This window comes from Crassostrea angulata, chromosome 5 (assembly GCF_025612915.1).
Source record: "Crassostrea angulata isolate pt1a10 chromosome 5, ASM2561291v2, whole genome shotgun sequence".
Taxonomy (NCBI): Eukaryota; Metazoa; Mollusca; class Bivalvia; order Ostreida; family Ostreidae; genus Magallana; species Magallana angulata.
Genome location: NC_069115.1, coordinates 28,796,483 through 28,809,876, shown reverse-complemented (window position 1 = coordinate 28,809,876; position 13,394 = coordinate 28,796,483). Strand labels below are relative to the sequence as shown.

The window sequence follows — 13,394 nt, the reverse complement described above, 5'->3', positions numbered from 1 at the left end:
GAAAATCAAAGTTCACGCTTGTGGCTGTTACTGTGGCTCTTCCATTAATATTAACTTACCCTTAGGATAAGATAGGAATTTTAAGGTATAATTCACATTTGCAGACAATGCAAGAAGTTAAAAAATGTAAATATAAGCATTGAATCATGATTTTTTGAAGTATACACTCTCATAACTGCAGCGGTGTGTGCATACAAATTTTCATAACGCGCTAACGCGCGTTACTCAATTTGTATGCACACACCGCTGCAGTTATGAGAGTGTATACTTCAAAGAATCATGATTCAATGCTATATTAATTACCGTTTTGCTTTTTATTGCATTTTGAATAGAGCCCTGAAAATGTCGATGCGATGCTTCTCACACTGTGCATACACTGAGTGCAGATAGGTCAAGCGATGGATTTTAAAACCAACACGATGTAATGTTGGCGATGTTTGCGTTTAAAACATAATAGGAAAAAATGAACATAGGAAAATTAAGTATGTTTCGTGATTAAGTCTGTCAGACCAATTCTAGAAAATGTTATGCTTTTACATAATTGCATTCTGATTTCCTTGTCCATTGGAACGATAAAAATAATTACAAGTGCTTCACCATTATTTCATTGCTTTATTTACGTTATTGATGAGAATGGGTAACATTTTACAAACGCAATGGATTGAATATATATATTTTATAGTTTTAGCAGTGACATTAACGCTTGCTATGACATGCCACACGTAAGCAATCTTAATGTTGATTTGATTTTCGCTTTTTATGAGATATGTTTATTACTATAATGGTGGCCGAATTCCTTTTTTGATTGTGTTCATGCACCAATTGAAGAATTTACATGACCATGTTTTAGGGTAATGTTCATGTAATTGTGTTACAGGCCTTTAAATTGCTGTCTACGCCACCATATTGACGGAAAATCAAGTCGTTGTATAGGTATGTGCAAAAAATATCAAATGTATATTATAACTTGAAAGCATTGATCAAATTATCGAAAGGATTTTTAGGATGCAGTGCAAGTTAATGTTTCAATTTCTGAATCAGTCATGTTTTGAGACTTCCCTGCACCTATGGTTGTTTAAATAAGAAAATAAGGTTTGAAACTAGAGTTAAGAATTTAAATATACAGTCGCATCAATGTATCAAAATAATCATAAAAAACTTAAATGAATCAAATACGACAAATTGTAAAAACCATTTTCATACATGTAGTACATGTAATACACTTTTAAAAAGTAATCAAAACTTGAAACTTTCCATTCGATTTCATTAATATCTATAAAATTTGAAATAGAGCATAAAAATTACATGTTCATATCAAAGTAAAATTATATATTCAAAGTTTACACGGATTAATGCATGATACTCTAAGCTTTTATACTTCTCGTTTAGATCAAGAATCTGAACACACCGTCAATCTTTTTTTTTGGGGGGGGGGGGCAAACTCGTCATTTCCTTAAAAAAAGGCTGAATTACATGTACATGTATCAACGAAATATCCAAAAGGTGTATAAATCACATTAGTTATTTATGTGTTATAATTCTCATAAAGTAAACAAAAACTTCAAGTCATTTTAAAGTATACTGGTAAAGTCCTTCAAATTTATATACAAGCTAATGGAAATTAATGTTTGGAAAAACAAATCATTAATTATGTTTAATATAAACAAAAAAAACCCAAAACACAATGAGGAAACAATCTTTGATTTCCTGGTTGATATATTAGTACATGGAGTCGAGTTTAATGGAAGTACAAATTTGTCAATGTATGATTTATCTAATGTATACAATATTTATCAGCAATGATGGGTAAAATGTTTTACATGCATATATACACTGTTATTTTTTTTAATTGAGTTATTGTTGGATTTTTATATCATTTAAGAAATAAGGTCTTTTATTTTGCCTTTTATTAGAATGTATACCAGGATATTTTGGACCCTACTGTAACTATACATGCCGCTATCCAACCTACGGCAGGGGGTGTCAGTTACAATGTTTGTGTGATGTGTCAGACTGTAACTATGTTCAAGGTTGTAGAAGAAAGGGTAATGCTAAATGTTATTTAAAAAATTTACGTTTATTAGTTGTGAAATTCATAGCCACTTTTGTTTTTTGATTTAAAACACACGGTTTAATTGAAATTGTAGGATGTAGTTTGAGGTACATGTATATGACACCAAATACAAATATACATTGAGCTTTTGATTATGTAAATATGTTTTTAATTTCTTTTGTAGATTGTCCTTCTGGATATTATGGTCCTTTTTGTAGTGAGAAATGTCGCTACCCAAACTATGGCATCAAATGTCAGTCTGAATGTTTGTGTGAAGAACAGCACTGTAATCACATCACGGGATGCTTAACACAAAGTAATGAAATTGCACGTGTCATTTCGATATTGAAATATGAATGCTTTTCTTATGATGTTAACGTACAACTTATATTCAAAAGAATAAATACATATAAATTTTAATTCTCAGATATCATTGATGATAAGCCAATTTATATTAAAAATAACTCCAAGCAAGGTAATACATCTTCTATATTTGTGTCTTTGCAGCTGCATTATGCAGAAAGGAGGTTGTTTTTGATAAATAAAGAATTTTTATTGTAATATTATTGTTCACTTTAGAATAATGATATGAAACATTTTCACGCTTGTGGCTTTTGAACAATTCTCAGAAAACCCTCAAACGTTTACATTTTGTTAAAATGTTCAAAAATGTAAAAAAGAATCTTCAGGAAAGTGAGAACTTTATGTTACTATAATGGCTTCAAAGCGACGATACACAAATATTACATACAAATGAAAATCAATATGATTATATATATGTAAATATGTACATACACATGTACAGATCAGTTTTATTACATGGTGAACATTCAAGCATTGAATGCTTATCTTTGGATGTCGTCGGTCCTGTAGCACAACAGGCAGTGCAAACAAATGATCATACCGCGCTAACGCGCGCTATTCAACATGTCTGTATGGCCTGGTGTGTTAAATAAGAGAGGATATCGAAAAATAAGCATTCAATGCTTGAATGTACATCATTGAATGTTTATCATAAAAAAATCTTTTCTGAAATAATCTTTAAAGTCATACTTGACAAACTTAATATCTATTTGTTTCGAATGATATGTTTTCAGTTTGAAATTAAACTATCCGTCCACTATGCACTTGAATATTGCTATTCTAGTTTCTTCTGAAGAGATACCGAATGCATTGCCGACAGAGTTCAAGCGTCAAGATAGATTAATGTTATCAAACCCAACAACAACAACACTGAGAAAAGAATTCACGAGAAAAGGAGGCGGTAATTTTAATTAGAAAAAAATAACATGATGAAGATGATATCGTATTTTAAATACCACTTGTAAGACATTTTTAAACATTCTAATGGAAGTACATGTTTATCCAAATACTCGGTAATCCTTTTTTTAAGATATAATGTAACACTAGCAATAAAATTCAGAACAACAAAGTATTTATTGTTTCGACGTTACTATATTTTAGATTGGTATCTACCATATCAAGAGGACAAATCATGGCGTGTAAACAAGGTGTTCGTCTATTGCATAATAGGACTAATGTTTATAGCGGTGTTATTGTTGTGTCTTCATGTTTTATTATATTTTGTTAATTGAATTATATTCATAATAGCCACATTTACCAAGTCAATTTAAATAACATCCTCTTCCGACTGATTTACAGATATTTTTTTATGAAACATGGATAAATAACATATGTTAAAACACGTTTAAAACTTCGTTAGGTAATGTGTAAGCTTTTGTTAAGTGAGGAATAGTGTTAAAAAATGCTATATTGTGCTGAGCTTGTTTCTGCATTGTTTATATATAAAAAGAAAACCATATTTGCTCCTGTATAATAGGTGTTGTTTTCCAACTGATAATGGAAATACGCATAACGTATACATTATATATTAGGGTTTTTTCAGTTTGAAATAGAATATTTTAACAAAATACCACACAGAAAGAACTAAGTCATATTCATTCCTTGAATGACCTTTTTTCAATAATAATCCAATATTTAGGTAGGTTTAAGACTATAAAACTTTTTAGCTTGCATTTTCCCTTACATGTTGATGGATAAGCATGTTTCTAAGATTTCTCTTAGAATGATACTCAAAATTTTACTGTACACACCTTCAATATACAAAAGTAAGCTGCTTAAAGTAAAGCTGTTTTGAATCATATTGAAATCGATAAACGTTTAAAAAAAAGACCGTCATTGATTATTAAAAAACAAAACAGAAAAACAATTGTATGCCCGTATACACTTCCAATAACTCTTTCAACATCACCCGTGATTTATTTACCTATTCAAAGGCTATGAGGACGATGACAAGTTTATTTTCCCCCGAAACGGCAACTATTTTACGAGGCCAAAGAAAAGTGTTGCTGTCTCGGGTGACAATAAACTTGCTATTTTCCTCATAGCCAGTAAATATATAGGTATTTTATCATACCGAAGAAAACTGTGTTTTTATGCAATTCAGGTTAACAAATAAGAATTATTGGACTTTGAATTTAACTTAGCGGCTTTGAATACACCAGAGGTGTTCCGATGTTAGATACGAGGGGAATCGAATGCTTACATGTTAAACCTTTAATTTACTGTACAAACTTTTAACAATTTGCAATTAGCTGCTATAAGGATTGTTGTGTAATATATAATTATTTTTCAGTTTCTTTGGTAAACTGTGTGTGTGTTTAAAGTTACTTTTGATGTAGATATTTATGTTTCAATACTACTTGTCATTTTTCAATAAATGCCAATATTCTCTTTTCTTTGTTCACTTTTTACGTTTCATTGTCCTTTTTGCATTATAGAATCAAAAAAGCTTTAGTAGGTTAAAAGGTTTTGACATGAACTGAGATACGCAGAAAGGCTAATACATGTACCCGTAACAGGTCAAAACATTTTTTTCGCTTGTACAGTTCAAAACATTTTGAACCAATCAGTTATCAAATATAAGTTTGCACATGAAAAGACAACTACAATTAATTTACGAATTATTGCGGTAACAGGAAAATCAATTGCAATCAATTTTTAAGTAAACATTTTGTGCAGGTCCTATTTTTAAGCAGTTGGAGTATTGTTGTTTTTGAAGAAAAGAATTCCGCATTTTGCTTTGGCTTGCAATGAAGGTATATCATATTTCTTGGATGTAAAATGTTCACACACTTATCACTTACCCTTACTTATTTTATCGCAGTATATCATCTGTAAAAACTTAATTGAATTCCGCCTTTTTGGAAGAGTATCAGTTGGCATCAATCAAACAACGGTAAACGTCCATCATTGGTAACCCGATCTCTACCGATAAAAGTTTAATAACTTTGAAAATAAAATTGTATTTCAGGAATTTTTTTTGCTGGCATTACCATAGACATTAAGTATAGAACTAAAAGGTCAGTGTTTTATCATTCATTCTAAAATGCATTTGATAATTTTCTATAAATGTTTTGTAACAACTATTTATAACTTTTTTGATATCAAAATCTTTATATGTTCAATGGTTTCAATATATAAATCAAATTGAAAAACATTGATAAATTGGTTTAACAAAATTTTTTAGAAAAATAAGCAGCATCTCACGAACGCAAAGGATTGGGCATATATTGTTAATAGGTTTAGCAATGGCGTTCACAATGCAAGTTGATGGTACTGTATGACGCACGTTATTACATGTATGTCAACCAATTTGGTTTTTGTAAATGATATAATTGTAAAAAAAAATATGGTTGGCACATTTTTAACTAAGATTGCAGATCACCGTCATCTGAATTTAAAATTTCTGGAATTGAAAGATTTGTTAAATAAGATATCGATATCGTTGTTTACAAATATCTACACGTCAACAATTAGATGCAAAATTTGTCTTAGAGTTTGATTTGGAATTGACTGAGATTTTGACTCATTGCATTTACAATGTAAGAAAAGAAAACTCCATAGTTGTATGGCATGTTTAACAATTATACATATTTTAGTAGTTATTTCAGTATTTTCTTTATTGATTGCTGTAATATTGATGGATTTTATGAAACCTAATGTTTATAATTTGCTTATTCGCCTCTGTCTTCTGATTCTTATATATTCTTGAAATGAGGCAGCTTTTTGCAAAGCACTAATGATCACTTTTAAAAACTAGTCCTTTCATTTTATAACCAAAAAAGGCTTACGCAAAAGTAAATATAATTTTAACATGTACCAACATACATGTCATCTGTTAAATTCTCTTTAACTGCCCCTTTTTACTTTATAAAATGTGCATTAATTGTTCCATATCTGTATCATTATTTAGCAGGAAATGTTTAGAAACCATAACAAAATTTTCGGTGCAAAATATTTCCTGATTTCTTGATATATAGTGTTTGTTTCCTTGTGCATAAAATAAATTTTATATTCACAGCTTTTTCATACTGAGAATTCTAAAAGCAGTACAATGTTGAATGCCTTTTTCCGCAGTTTGTTCTTGTTGCATGAATTCCAAAAGAAAAACTTGACTACCCAATGAGTGATTGTGTCATTTATTGACCAAATAAATGACGGAATTATAACTAAAGCATATCAAATGTAGAATGATAAAATTAATTTAACAACAAGCATTGTGTCATTTATTGACCAAATAAATGACGGAATTATAACTAAAGCATATTAAATGTAGAATAATAAAATTAATTTAATATCAAGCATTGATTAAAATCACTGTTTATTAAAGAGATAAAGTGTAAATAATAAAATATTGTGTATTGAAATTATACATATTTATTTCACACCTAAATTTATCTGTTGCTCTCGGGAGTATTTTGAAATGTGGCACGTCAGATTAACCGTACTTGGTTATTTTGCATAAAAGTGTAACTGATCATCAATTAAAAATATTAACTTTGTTCTTAATAGTCCAATACATTACATCAATAAGTTGTTTGATATTTAAATGTACAATTGATTAAACTTATATAAATAAACGTAATAAGGAACCATTCTTTGAATATAATCAGGTGATCAAATACTGTCCGGTGAGATCAAATTTATCATAGATCCCTTCGGTTTTCACTGAATGTGATCACCCCTGGCCGTATTGATCATCTCTTATTACTCAAAGACTGACTCCTTTTTCTCAATAAAAGCTGATTACTGTCCGTACGCTTTGTCTGTCCTATTATCGTAACACTAGGCCTTGTACCAGCCGCAGACCTCTTACCAGTTCAAAGTATTATCGTTTTACTAACAGCGTTCCAGTTTGCTTGTCGGGTCGTGCTAAAATTTTGTATTCTGATTTATTATATTACACATCGATTGGTTGTTCGATTTTAATGATGTGAATGCTAATTTGAATATCAGACACAGAACCCAAGAACGGTCGGACCAATGATATTCCATGATTGTTTACTACATATTGTTGTTAATATCAACACGTGATCAGTCCAAACTCCGGTTTGCCTAATTTATTTATAACAATATACAAATGTCATTATGATTTAGAGAACCAAAGTCAGAAAAAATCTTCAACTATCGTTTGTTTTACAGCTGTATCATTAAGAAATTAAACATTTATATACTCTGTTGCTCGAAAAAATGAAAATTAATGTGTCGGAAACACTAACTTCGCTAAATGCGCTATTCAAAGCAACCTTTATATTCCGGGCTAAAAATGCAGCGTATTTTTCTGTTTTTAACAAAATTTGAACTTTTCTAAAACCCAACTAGGCTAGATTTAAGTCTTCAGAATATGTTGGGAGGAATATGTATTGAATGCCATTTGTAGTTAAACAAAATGAAATAAAACTTTAATCATTTTCATGCAATATAAACCAGCTGAATATAAATTGTGGAGGTTATCAATAATTATTTTTATTCCGGGTAAATATTTTCAGTTGCTGTTTCTCATCTGCCATTAAAAACGCTAGGAAGGGTTATATGTACAATGTATTAAAATGAAATAAACGTCCTAAAATGCCTCTGTTTGTTGGTCCGATGCCATTCGTAGGTAAAAAAAAAATCACTTATTTATCATTCATATGTTTTATATTTATTCAACGATAGCTGAATGGCCGTTTTTGTAATAACGAACTTTGTTGACTTATGGTGGAATTCACTGGTTAAAGTTTTCAAATGTATTTCCAGGCATGTACATATAAAAGATTTTACAAGCAACAAGCTTCGGACTGTTTTAAATCATGGAATGTCATTGGTCAGTGCGTTTCTGGGTTCCGTGTTTGATATGCAAATTAGCAATCACATCATTGAAATCGAACAACCAATCGATGGGTAATATGATAATCAGCATACAAAAGTTAAGCACGACCCGACAAGCAAACTGACACGCTGTTAGTAAAAAGATAATATTACCATGAACAAGTTTCACTAATACGAAAGCCTAGAAGGCTCATTTCAGATTAGAAATTCGAGATACAAGATTTTAGATGCGAAATTCGAGATTCAATATCTAAATTAACCAATTAAATCATGGATCTGAAAACTTGTATCTTAAAAACATCAAACTGTTCTAAATATAGATCATTCATGCTCCACGTTTTTTTTATCCTAAGTTAAATAATTATTCGTATGATTTATTTTACGATTTATATGTATAATTTATTTAGAAAGAAAGAGAATGCAGTGCATTTTACGATTCTAAGTGATTTTGGTCGCCTTGCTTGAATTCCTTCCCGGTGCGTTTTAATTCGATATATTTTACCTTTAATACGTTTCACCCAGGGTTTAATCACCACTGTATAAAAATGCATTTATTGTAGAGAAATTCATAATTGGGCAGGGGAGGGGGTCCAGGGGAATGATTTTGTTTTCAGGGGGCGAGTCCTATATTCGGTAATATAACTAAGTGAATTTAATAAGCTTGGATTTTTTGGAGGGTGGGGTTGGTTGAGGTATTATTAGTTAATTTTAATCTAAATACATGTAGAAATTATTTCAAAGATAACTATTGCATTACTTATCGTTTGTTTTGTATACAATGTGATTTTAAATTGATCATTTGAGATATTATTACATCATTTTGTAACGTGTACTTGAGATCAATTGACGGTTATTAATTTTTCTTAAACATTTTTCACGTTTCTAAATGATTGGAATAAAACCAATTCTTAAATAGTACTAATCAAATTGAATTAAACACGATGCTTATTTCTAACCGATTTAGAAAGTATAATTTTCCTTAAGCTAACCTTGTACAACAGACTCTGTTTAACCTAGTTCGAACTATTTTATTTCTGAGCCGATGCTCCCGGACTATTTAATATATTCTAATGTTTCAAATGGTCCACCCGCACGATTCTGGGGTCCCGTTATTGAAATATAAACCGTACCTGTTGCTACCCTCGTTTTGATCTTTACTCCACTGCGTCTACCAGCAGACTAACCACGATGCGCAGACACGCTTCCTATTTACACCCTTCGTCAATTCTGTTGACTCATCGAAGGGTCAAATAAACGTTTGAGACAGTTTATAACACCCAAGCAATAGCTTATGACTGAATATCTTTCATTGACTCCGATTGCCTCATATACATACTCGAAGGAATTTTCATTTCAATATGTAATTTATACGCAAATTTCCAACATTTTAAGACTCCCTGTCCTAGCAGACACCCAATTATGGTAATCATGATTTAATTTATGTGCCTCTCTAAAGAAGTAAACATGTAATGCAAGAATATTTATAATAACACTACTACATAACAAATAGCTGGACAATATCCAATCAGGCTACATGTAATAGCTACAAAGGTCTGAGTGGTAAAAAATTAACCAAAACCACCACTTTTTCCCCTTTACACATATTTACACCGAATAAAGAAACTGTAATTGATGTTGGGAATGCACAGATGTTTGGGGCAAAAATAGCCTTTATTATATATATATATATATATATAAATTATCAAAAGTTCTCTCTCTCTCTCTCTCTTTCTCTCTCAAAATTTGTACCTCGCATATAATGATCTTATTTGTATGTATTGAGTAGAATTTATTTATTAATTAAAAATTGACAACAACACAATTAAGTTCGCATTTATTAATTTACTCGTGTCTTAACCTGTAGTAAATTTATATCAACAGAAGAGTAGTACTCTAGAGTATTTATGTATTCAAAATCGTTCAATTCAACATTCAAAAGTCCTCAATGTTTGCAGAAATGCGAAGATTTGGAGAAAATCCTATAAAGCTTGCCATAGTTATGTCGGCAGGACATAAATACGTAGTGAGAAAGGTGTTGTTCACAAAAACCCCAAATGCTGTCATTTGTTTCGGTGTATCTTCTGCATCAGTTACCTTTATGGTTAGTTTAAAAGGATTTTCAAACAGCTTCGTGCTAAACTCATCGTCCCTCAGGAAAACTTCTTCTTGCCATCCGTTTTGTAAAAATGTGTTCAAAACCAATGTGTTTCGGGGCCTGGGATTGAAGTGAAATAAGATGTCTCTGTTCTCATTTGTTTGTCTTGGATTGGCGGCAAAGAAATTGACAGCGACCCCGCTGAAACCAAAAAAAAATTAAAAAACAAAACAAAACAAAACAAAAACAAAAACAAAACAAACAATTCATTAAAAAAAATACACTCACATACATTTAAAAAAAACACATTAATTACAAATTATTTAAGTATGGTTCATTTAAAAAAAAGTTTCCATAGAATTTGAAAAAAATAATCTTTCGTAAGCAGTCAGCTTCGAATATGATATTCTTTTGTTTAAAAAAAAAATAGAACCTCTCTTGCTTAAAGGATTTCTCTTTACACTCGACCAGAATTGAAATCTTCCTGTCAGCATCATTGATATTCTGATCTAAACTTGATAAGGAAACCTGAAAAAAAGAGAAACGTTTTTAATTATTATCACAAGATATTTAAAAACGAGAAAGAAAGAAATCTGCGTAAATGAATTGTGTCTTTGTTTTCTTGGTTAATTTTCAACTTAAGTCATACCTTCATTCACACATACGTCGTATATCTTAAAAAAGACAGTCGATAAAGTAAACGCCTATTCGGAACTATAATGACAGAATAACGTTTGGTAGATATATTAGAAAAGTGTGGCTTTTTAAATGCACATTTTGTCAAAAAAAGAACAATTTACATGTACAATTAGCATACTAGTATTTTATTCTGAAAGTCGTCCAATGTTACATGTATGTTCAAAAGACATTATTCGAACCATGTGTGTTTAGAAAAAAGAATTTTGGAATTAACTCTATTCAAGCTTTTACTTTAGAAATACAAACTTTGAATCAAAGTTTTCAGCAGTACTAGAAAACAATTTTAACGTTTTGGTTAATTCATGATTGATAATGAGAAATATAAGGACGCATATCAAATTTTAAGACGGCAAATCTTGGTTACATGAATGCAAGAATAGACACATATATGTAAAGCACAGATATGACACGTATAAATCAATACTCACATAAAGCATTCTTTTTGCCTTCATAAACTACAAACTGCAGAAAAAAACCTAATAAGCTGAAAGAAGCATTTCAAAAGATTTGTGTAGGTTCAGAAATCAGTCAAAGAAACACATTAACATATATCAAGAATTTTAAGGATGGTGATTTTATTTTATTTTCATATAGCTACATAATGTATATTACCGGTATACAAAGGAACTGGTGAATTTTACAGCAATATTTTGTTACTCAGAATAATAGTACGGATCATATTCCAATATTTACATTCGACATATTTTGGTTTGAAAAGAGACAGAAAGCTTTAGCTATTTCCATTACAACAGTTCATGTATGTGCCAATAAATTTCACAACGCACTGCCGTACATTATTCAATTTGTGTGCATACACCAGTGCAGTTATGAGACTTTGTTTTCCAAAGAAATAGTTATCCATTATTTTCAAAATATCCAGTATCTTACAAAATTGAAGATAAGAAAAACTGACGTGACGATACAATGCTATTGTGAATCACAAATGACAAGAATACACAAAATATAGTTAACCATTTAAAACTGTTTTGAAAGATAAGATATAATAGCAATTGTTTTCCTTTAGACTTATTTGTATTGAATATTTTACTCAATATTTATGCCAAAAAAAAGTAATGTATATAAAAAAAACTTACCAAATTAATCAGTTTGTCTCTAGGAATGATTCTCTAAAGCTTTAACCCGGCAGTATTTTTGTGAAAAGAATGATGTTATTTATAATAACGTTTGTCATGATTCTGGTCACGTTAACTTTTGAGGACTTCCTGGCAAATTGATAACGGGATGTAAACTTTGTATTAATACCTAAAATAACATCAACATTTCTCATGATTTTGGTCGAGTTAACTTTTTAGGACTTCCTGGCAAATTAATAACGGGATATGAACATTGCATTAATGCTTAAATATCAGGATTAAATAATTTAAAAACGACGAAGTCGTGTGATATTTATTAAAATAACTGAAGTTAATTTAGAATCAAGAATCAAATAACATTTGAACCAATGAGAAAAAAAATTGTGTGTTTTTTTTTAAAATGAACGGATTTTACAGCATATTTAAACTTATTTGTTCACAATGTTGTTTATGTTAAAAAATCATAAAAAGGCAAAAATATATCAACATTACTGTTAATTTTTTATCTGCACATCTATGTTTATTTAACGCTTTAGATCATAAAATTACTCTTTGTTTACATGTACACCTTAATTGATTCATTACACATACAAATGGCATTTCATTTCTATTGACCACATATAATAAGAACAGGCAATTTTCACTTTTAACTAAAAAGGGGGCGGGGACAATTTACATTTAACAATACTGCCAGCTGGTGCTCATATAAGATTTCAATTTGCTTTTAATGAAGATATACAGACGGTAAAGCAAACTTGCCTTACTAACGTTCAAATAAAAATCTGATCATACATGTATGCTGCACAGAATACATATAGTACTTCAGTAGATACAAACATTGAGTAGCACAATCATTTCATGCAAATATTAAACCGTTATTTAAACAGCAAAGGAAATTTACCATTTCTTCCAGTAGGTAAACTCGTCTCTTTCTTTACTTTCCTGACAGCTGACTGCTGGTCTGTTGGACAAATTATTCAATTAGAAAGTAAGTTTAAAAGTAGCAGGCAATATATTAGTTGTCATAAACATTATTTTACCGTCGGCGTTTCGAAAATTTGCTGAAATGGCAATCACTCATCAAGTTTTTATCGTATGTTGCATTACTATGAATAACATTGACTTGAACATTTGTTATTCTAGAAATATGTTTTGATCAGATGGACATATACGTCCTTGTTTTGTGAGATATAAATTTACTCCCTCGTCTATTGAATATTTTACATAAACCTTATAATTAGTATATGTGTATAATTATAATAATAATATTAATTTGAAG

General features: G+C 30.2%; 2 protein-coding genes across 5 annotated transcripts; one reads left to right on the top strand and one right to left on the bottom strand.

Annotated features, from left to right (window-relative positions):
• The first annotated feature begins 478 nt into the window (after window positions 1–478).
• Window positions 479–4,807, top strand: LOC128184333 (multiple epidermal growth factor-like domains protein 11). Its single transcript, XM_052853778.1, has 6 exons — window positions 479–722; window positions 878–933; window positions 1,914–2,045; window positions 2,238–2,369; window positions 3,201–3,317; window positions 3,518–4,807. Exons 1-6 carry the CDS (start codon window positions 628–630, stop codon window positions 3,646–3,648), a joined length of 663 nt encoding a protein of 220 aa, XP_052709738.1. The 5' UTR covers window positions 479–627; the 3' UTR covers window positions 3,649–4,807.
• Window positions 4,808–10,054: 5,247 nt separating this feature from the next.
• Window positions 10,055–12,241, bottom strand: LOC128184330 (uncharacterized). Of its 4 annotated transcripts, none has more exons than XM_052853774.1 (4): window positions 12,116–12,241; window positions 11,450–11,476; window positions 10,756–10,850; window positions 10,055–10,523 (listed from the first exon to the last, which is right to left on the bottom strand). In XM_052853774.1, exons 2-4 carry the CDS (start codon window positions 11,471–11,473, stop codon window positions 10,160–10,162), a joined length of 483 nt encoding a protein of 160 aa, XP_052709734.1. In that variant the 5' UTR covers window positions 11,474–11,476; window positions 12,116–12,241; the 3' UTR covers window positions 10,055–10,159. The 4 variants fall into 4 exon arrangements, with proteins under 4 accessions (XP_052709734.1, XP_052709731.1, XP_052709732.1 ...); XM_052853771.1 differs by having other exon boundaries at window positions 11,450–11,483; window positions 12,116–12,239; XM_052853772.1 differs by having other exon boundaries at window positions 11,450–11,505; window positions 12,116–12,232.
• Window positions 12,242–13,394: the final 1,153 nt, after the last annotated feature.

What these genes read in the sequence shown, in the direction of transcription:
- LOC128184333 (XM_052853778.1), top strand. Translation starts at nt 628, where the DNA reads ATGAGAATGGGTAACATTTTACAAACGCAATGGATTGAATATATATAT. An exon ending in CTTGCTATGACATGCCACAC is followed by an intron (nt 723 to 877) that starts GTAAGCAATCTT and finishes ATTGTGTTACAG; the next exon opens with GCCTTTAAATTGCTGTCTAC. An exon ending in CACGGGATGCTTAACACAAA is followed by an intron (nt 2,370 to 3,200) that starts GTAATGAAATTG and finishes TTGCTATTCTAG; the next exon opens with TTTCTTCTGAAGAGATACCG.
- LOC128184330 (XM_052853774.1), bottom strand. Translation starts at nt 11,473, where the DNA reads ATGAAGGCAAAAAGAATGCTTTAT. An exon ending in AGGCAAAAAGAATGCTTTAT is followed by an intron (nt 10,851 to 11,449) that starts GTGAGTATTGAT and finishes TCTTTTTTTCAG; the next exon opens with GTTTCCTTATCAAGTTTAGA. An exon ending in AAATCCTTTAAGCAAGAGAG is followed by an intron (nt 10,524 to 10,755) that starts GTTCTATTTTTT and finishes TTTTGGTTTCAG; the next exon opens with CGGGGTCGCTGTCAATTTCT.